Here is a 7,559-nt window from a genome sequence, read left to right on the forward strand (position 1 = left end):
GGTAAATATAAGGCGAAATACAGTTAACACCGAAAATGACCCACAACCCCATTACTAACCCTTTAAGTAACTTAAGAAATATACAGTTTCAAGAATAAGTGTGTGAACCCTTTGGGATTACTTGGATTTCTGCATGAATCCTGGCATAAAATACGTTCTGATCTTCATCTAAGTCACACAACACAAAAAAAATGTATGTTTTATAATACAAATCTTGTAAACATTCAAATTGTAGGATGGTAAAAATATGTGAACCTCAAGGCAAATGATTTCTCCTTTAGCTGAATGAAGCTAGGAATCAACTAATCCTAGAATCCAATCAATATGTTGGTTAAATCTGCTGTCTTTTCCACCCTGCACTTTAAGTGTTTACACATTTTGTTCAATAAAATGAGAAAACTTACATTTTTTTGTTGTATTAGATTAAGAAACCTGTGTTTATAGATCAGAATGGATTTTATGACAAATTCGTGCAGAAATCCAAGTAATCCCAAAGGGTTCACAAACGTTTTCTTTCAACTGTAAGAATCTAAATAAGAAATGTGTGAGTGGTAACATTTATTCAAGTCTCCAACCGTCGACTGAACCTGAAAAAAGGGATTTAACAACTACAGGGTTCCCGCAGAGTCTTGAGAAGCTTTAAAAAAAGTCATAAAAGCATTGAATTTAGGAATTAGAAAATATTACCTATAAAATAGTCTTGAATTTTGATATCTAAACCTTAAAAATTGTGCTGCTTAAAACTTTTCAGTTTTACATTTCATGTGAAAATTTACATTTTTACCATGATGATTTGTGAAGAAATAATGGTGAATGTCTACCGCCAGTTTAAAAAAGAAAAAAAGAACATTAAAGCATCACGACACAGACCACAAACAACGAGATAAGATGCTCCAGTTTTGATCATAAAATTGAAATAAATTAGCAAAATGACAAATTGGTCTTCATTTTTCACATAAATGGCCCTAAAAATGTCTTTAAAAGTCTTAAATTTAACTTTGAGAAACCCTGAACTAGAATAGTTACTTATTCTGTTCCTTGTTATCAGGTTTGCAGCATAAGTAGATATAAAAAGGGTTTTCCACAGTCTAAAAATGAATTTTATTTAATATAAATCTGCAAATATTTTATATATTTTATGGTCTGCTGTATAAAACCAGACTCTCCAAAAACTGAAGGAGTCCCTGTATGAAGGGACGTCCCAAAGACCACTTACATACCAACGCTGATCATTTTTAATCATAATAGTGTTAAATAATCAAAGAAAAACGCTTATTTTTATGTATTTTTGTCTCTTGTCCACCTCTCCGTTCTCCAGGTGGGCTTCTTTGGCTACGTCAGCTTCACAGACAACATCGCGGGCAACGTGCTGATGAACTTCCCGTCCAACCTGGTGACCGAGATGATCCGCGTCGGGTTTATGATGTCTGTGGCTGTCGGATTTCCCATGATGATCCTGCCCTGCCGCCAGGCCATCAACACCATGCTCTTTGAGCAGCAGGTGAGCGTAAAATCACACCTGGATTCCACATTGAGTCAGTAAGAAGCTGTGGAGGCCTTCCAGGTCTGGAGAGATGAGCACATTTATTCAGCAACTGTATGTGGAATGTTATGAGGATGTTGCTAATAAAGTTGTTTAAAGGAGGATTCACATTTATGATTATATTTACAAAAAACAGTAATGGTTCCAACATATAATCAAGTGTGTAAATAAATTTGAGAAATTTTTACAGAGGATGAACTTTACCCTCAAAAGTTAAGAGAAGCTGGACGTCCACTTCTGCCCCCTACAGGCCAGTCCGTGTAAATATTGTCAGACATTCAATTGATCTACATCAGGGGTGTCAAAGGCCAAGAAACACAGCTTATGTCGCGGCTGAACAAGATAAACATTGATTGAATACTCTAAAACACACTGAAGCTGATTGCTGAAAACAGTGAAGCCGATAGCTGAAAATTCTGATAGCTGAAATCGCTGAAAGCTGAAATCACTGAAGCTGATAGCTAAAATCACTCAGCTGATAGCTGAAATCACTGAAGCTGATAGCTGAAATCACTGAAGCTGTTTGCTGAAAACACTTAAGCTGATACCTGAAAATGCTGAAGCTGATACCTGAAAATGCTGAAGCTGAAAGCTGAAAACGCTGAGGCTGATGGCTGATATCGCTGAAGCTGATGGCTAAAATCACTGAAGCTGATAGCTGAAAACACTGAAGGTGATAGCTGAAATCACTGAAGCTGATAGCTGAAAATTCTGACAGCTGAAATCACTGAAGCTGATAGCTGAAAACACTGAAGGTGATAGCTGAAATCACTGAAGCTGATAGCTGAAAACACTGAAGCCGATAGCTGAAAATACTGACAGCTGAAATCACTGAAGCTAATAGCTGAAAACACTGAAGGTGTTAGCTGAAATCACTGAAGCTGATAGCTGAAATCACTGAAGTTGATAGCGGAAAATGCTGAAGGTGATAGCTGAAATCACTGAAGGTGATAGCTGAAATCACTGAAGCTGACAGCTGAAATCACTGAAGCTGATAGCTGAAAACACTGAAGCCGATAGCTGAAAATTCTGATAGCTGAAATCACTGAAGCTGATAGCTGAAAACACTGAAGGTGATAGCTGAAATCACTGAAGCTGATAGCTGAAAACACTGATAGCTAAAATCACTGAAGCTGATAGCTGAAAACACTTAAGCTGATTGCTGAAAACACTTAAGCTGATACCTGAAAATGCTGAAGCTGATACCTGAAAATGCTGAAGCTGATACCTGAAAATGCTGAAGCTGATACCTGAAAACGCTGAGGCTGATAGCTAAAGATGATAAAATTGATAGGTGAAAATGCTGAAACTGATGGCTGAAAAAGCAAAAAAAAAGAAAAATTAGATTAGCCAAAACAGCTAGCATTTAGCTGAAACAATAGCTAAACTTCAAAAGAAAAAAGAAAACCTAAATTAGCCAAGACAGCTAACGTGTTAACATTAGCTAAACTCCAAAACAGCCTAAAAAACATAAAAAGAAAAGCCTAAATTAGCCAAAACAGCTAGCCTGTATAGAAAAATATTAGCTAAACTCCAAAACAGTCTAAAAAAACTAAAGAAAATTGCTTAAATTAGTCAATTCAGCTAGCATGTAGCTGAAATATTAGGTAAGCTCCAAAACAGCCTAAAAAGTTGTATTAAATGGCAAAATAGTGCAAAAAACTGTTGCTTTTTAACATAATTATGAATAATAAAAAGGCATGAATATTTTCCAGAATAAATCAACTTAAACCTTAAATAACTTTCAATATTTTACTCTCCATAAAAATACATTGAGTCAAAATTATACAAGTTAAAAATAAGCACAAGATAACATCGGGCCATTAACAACAAAATAAAATGACCTGGAGGGCCGGATCCGGCTCCCAGGTCTTGATTTTGACATACGTGGTCAACAGCCTTAGAAAGATCTAGACCACGCCTCTAGAAGTCTCAGAATGTTTGAAAAACACCTGCAACTTTTTATTTTTGTAAAAAAAAGGATTCTTTCAGAATTTCTGATCTTCTGTTGATGTCTTCAGCTTCACAGTTTGAATTTCCTCTGCTCTCCAATCTCTTCTTTCTCCACCCTGCAGCAGAAGGACGGGACATTTGCTGCCGGGGGTTACATGCCCCCCCTGCGCTTCAAGATGATCACCCTCTGCATTGTTTTCGGCACCATGCTGGGAGGCATTCTCATCCCCAACGGTACTTCCCACAAGCATGCATGTATGCCAACAACTGGACTAACATTATGCATGCGTGTGTTGGGAGGGGGGGTGCATGTGCTCCTTTATGTGGGCGGGGCAGCTGGGGAGCTTTACGATGTGTGTGAATGTGACTTTATGAGTCAGTGACTGTCACACTCTAACACAGTCCTTAAATCAGGGCCTTTACTTTTATCGCCCCTTGGATGGGCTGACAGGTAGATGGGGCAATTATTCTCCCAGACGCCGTCTCACACTCGCCGTCATACAAACACCGGTCCGTGCACACGCACCAATATTGGCTCTCTGTCAGCCTCTGTGAGTTGGGATCCCTCCTACAAACGGCTCCAAAATGCTGGAGATGTTGAGGCCGGTGTTGGTTTATATTCGTCTTTTGTCCGGTTTTCTTTTTGGCAAACATGAGAACGGGCATAAAGCGGGTCTTTGTGGATCTAATCAGACTAATAGATGAAGGGAGGACCCCGGGGGAGATCAGATAGTAAATCTGAGGAGCACAATATGGAGTCCATCCTCTGGATGAAACGCGGCGTCCGAGCCCGATCCATTGACTGTATGTTAGAACTGGACTCCCACTTGTCGTTCTAAACAGGAAGTGATTCCAAAAAGCCAAAATCATAGACTTCTCCTGAGTCACTTTATCTGTCAGAATAACCATTCTTGTTCTACTACTTTGTCTAGTATAGATCTTTATTGACACTACAGCTACATTTAAAGCAACAGATAATAAATAACACGTAAAAATATGCTTAAAAAATTATTATGCATCTCTTCAGACCCAGAAAGTATTGGAAAATTGTCCAAAAAGGAGTCGTAGGCATCTGAAAGACACTTATTATATTCAAATAAAAATCCATGTCCGTCAAAAACATTCTTAATAACAAGAGAATAACAAAAATAGGTAAAAAACACAGAGCTGTGGTAACTGAAAGCCTATTGTGACACTGGTAAAAAAAAAAAAAAAAACTGTTTCCATTGCTCTTACTTTAACCCTGAGCTTACACTGGTCCGTCTGCGGTGCATCTCTGTGGAGGAGTCCGTCTCACCACCGTCACTTAATCGTTTGAATGCCTAGTAAGCATTCACACTTTAGTGTTTCTCCTGCTCCTTTCTTATGTTTTTCGGCACGTAAGAACACTTTCATCGTTTTCAGCAATCTTGGCATCAAAACACTCAGCTTGTTCATAAACATCATAGTTTTTGAAATATTGAGCAAATTATGCCCAATAGGAAATGGATAAGAAATTCCTCAAATTTCAAAATTTTAAGCAGATTAACAACAAGCTTCTAAATATATTTATGGGCTGTTTTCATCTTTCATAGTAATTAAAAAAAAATAGTTTCATATTTTAGCAACATGCTAATTAAGACTTTAGCTTCTATTTCAGCAACAGGCTAATGTTTTTGGCTAATTTAGAGTTTAGCTTCTATTTTAGCAACATGCTAACATTTTTTGCTAATTTGTTAACTATTAGGGTTTTTAGGATGATTTAGAGTTTAGCTTCTATTTTAGCAACATGCTAACGTTTTTTTCCTAATTTACATTTTAGCTTCTATTTTAGCAACATGTTAACATTTTTTGCTAGTTTCGAGTTTAGCTTCTATTTTAGGAACAGGCTAACGTTTTTGCCTAATTTAGTGTTTAGCTTCTACTTTAGCATCATGCTAACATTTTTGGCTAATTTACATTTTAGCTTTTATTTTAGCAATATGCTAACCTTTTTACTAATTTAGAGTTTAGCTTTTATTTTAGCAACAGGCTAACGTTTTTGGCTAAATTAGAGTTTAGCTTCTATTTTAGCAACAGGCTAACCTTTTTGCTAATTTAAAGTTTAGCTTCTATTTTAGCAACAGGCTAACGTTTTTGGCTAATTTAAAGTTTAGCTTCTATTTTAGCAACATGCTAACCTTTTTGCTAATTTAAAGTTTAGCTTCTATTTTAGCAACAGGCTAACGTTTTTGGCTAATTTAGAGTTTAGCTTCTACTTTAGCACCATGCTAACGTTTTTGGCTAATTTACATTTTACTTTCTATTTTAGCAATCTGCTAACCTTTTTTGCTAATTTAGAGTTTAGCTTCTATTTTAGCACCATGCTAACATCTTTGGCTAATTCAGTTTACTAAGAAATTTTAAGGTTTTTTTTTGGAATTTTGCTAGAATTTAAGTAACAGGCTGAGTTTAGCTCATATTCAAGTAAAAACTAATTATCTTTGCAAAGTTGGCATGTCTAAGGAAACCTATTTTACTGCAAATGTTTCCAAAATTTAGGTCAACTTCAGCGCTCTTTAATAGTTTAACAAAATCTCAAGTCTTTTAGCAAATGTTAACATTTGAAGGTTTTATTTTGAAATCCGGACATGTTGTCCGTTTCTTCTGCTTTTTGCTGCATTAACGGACTTAAACCTTAATTCTTGAGCAAAGCTTCGAGGTGACGGACGTCAGATGTGACGGAGGCGACATAAACATGACTATTTTATGAACGTTCTATTTTTCGTCAACACAAGAGAGACGCACCGCAGACAGATGTCATCCTCTCTGCTGATCAGGAGTTCAAACTCTTGTCCAAAAGTCCCTTTTTAACTGTTTCTTTTCTTTCCCGTTTAGTGGAAACCATTTTGGGTCTGACGGGAGCCACCATGGGCAGCCTGATCTGCTTCATCTGTCCCGCCCTCATCTACAGGAAGATCCAGAAGAGCGGCTTCCTCTCTCAGGTGACGGATCTGCCGAAACCGCGTCCGCTCGCGTTTATCCCCGGCTCACGCGTCTGCTCCGTCTCCAGCTGGTGCTCTTCGTCGGCCTGGGAATCCTGCTCATCAGCACCTTCACCACCCTGTCGATTTCCGCCGGCACTCCCGGATACAAGGTCCGCCCTCCTCCCCCTCCGGCTCGCGGCAAGAGCAGCACGCCCGTTCCAGACCTTCCCGAAGCGCATGGTAAAGATCATGACTTTCCCTAATGTCTAGCAGACACTTACCCACTTGATGGACTGTAAATGGAAGTGGTCCGCTAATGAGCCGTGGAAACATTTACGTACCGGAGCAGAGATTGGCTGCAGTGTGTTAGATCGGGACGCAATCATATCACACAACAAGAGACGTGTTTATTTTCAAAGTCATGGACTGCGGCCCGAACGATGGCAGTAAAGAGAATGTGAAGCAGAAGCCTAAAACAAAAGCACAAAGACGTCAGAAAGGCGTCTTTTTATCTCGCCGAGAAGAAAAGATGGAGACAGACAGGGTGACTGATAGACGGGCAGCCGGGGTGAGAAGATAACCTCCTGATAATATCTGAAAGCAGCGCTCGCTGCTTGACATTGATGAGGTGAGATTGATGCCCTTCAAACTCCAGCAGATCTTCTGCCTATGTTAATTTCTCCCATCAGCCCCCACTCCTCCTTAAAAGACGTTGTCTTCCCCTCTTTCTCCTCTGGATCTCCTGTAAAATATCTGCAGACTCTGTCAGCAACCCTTAACGGTAGAAGAGCCATTTGAACTTGTTTTCTACTGATCAAAACCTAGAAGGAGCCGCATTGACTTACTTTAGCCTTTAAGAAATTTGGATTTGCATTCATAACCTTCTCTTTGATTTTTTAAATAACTGTGATTAAATGTCTATTTTTTGCAAGAACAAAAGCAAAAAATACATAAAAAGAAACTAGCATGTCTCAAAATGGGATTTATTTTTTAAGTTTCTACCTTTAGTAGCAAAAAAGCTTGCTAGTAGCTTAATTACTAGCTCAACTTCAAATGACAACATTTCTCTGTAAATTAAATCTGCCAAAAATGTTAGCAAGTTGCTGAAATAAAAGCTA

The 7,559-nt window shown here is 38.2% G+C and overlaps 1 protein-coding gene across 4 annotated transcripts in view; it reads left to right on the forward strand.

The window, feature by feature from the left end:
- The window catches only part of slc38a10 (solute carrier family 38 member 10), a 34,142-nt gene that overhangs the window by 16,773 nt on the left and 9,810 nt on the right, over positions 1–7,559 (forward strand). For all 4 annotated transcript variants that reach the window (XM_024285628.2, XM_024285627.2, XM_024285630.2 and 1 more), the window contains exons 9-12: positions 1,319–1,501; positions 3,619–3,730; positions 6,353–6,459; positions 6,528–6,681. In XM_024285628.2, coding sequence (XP_024141396.1) covers positions 1,319–1,501; positions 3,619–3,730; positions 6,353–6,459; positions 6,528–6,681 — 556 coding nt within the window. The remainder of the gene's footprint in view (positions 1–1,318; positions 1,502–3,618; positions 3,731–6,352; positions 6,460–6,527; positions 6,682–7,559) is intronic.

Source organism: Oryzias melastigma, linkage group LG19 (assembly GCF_002922805.2).
Source record: "Oryzias melastigma strain HK-1 linkage group LG19, ASM292280v2, whole genome shotgun sequence".
Taxonomy (NCBI): domain Eukaryota; kingdom Metazoa; phylum Chordata; class Actinopteri; order Beloniformes; family Adrianichthyidae; genus Oryzias; species Oryzias melastigma.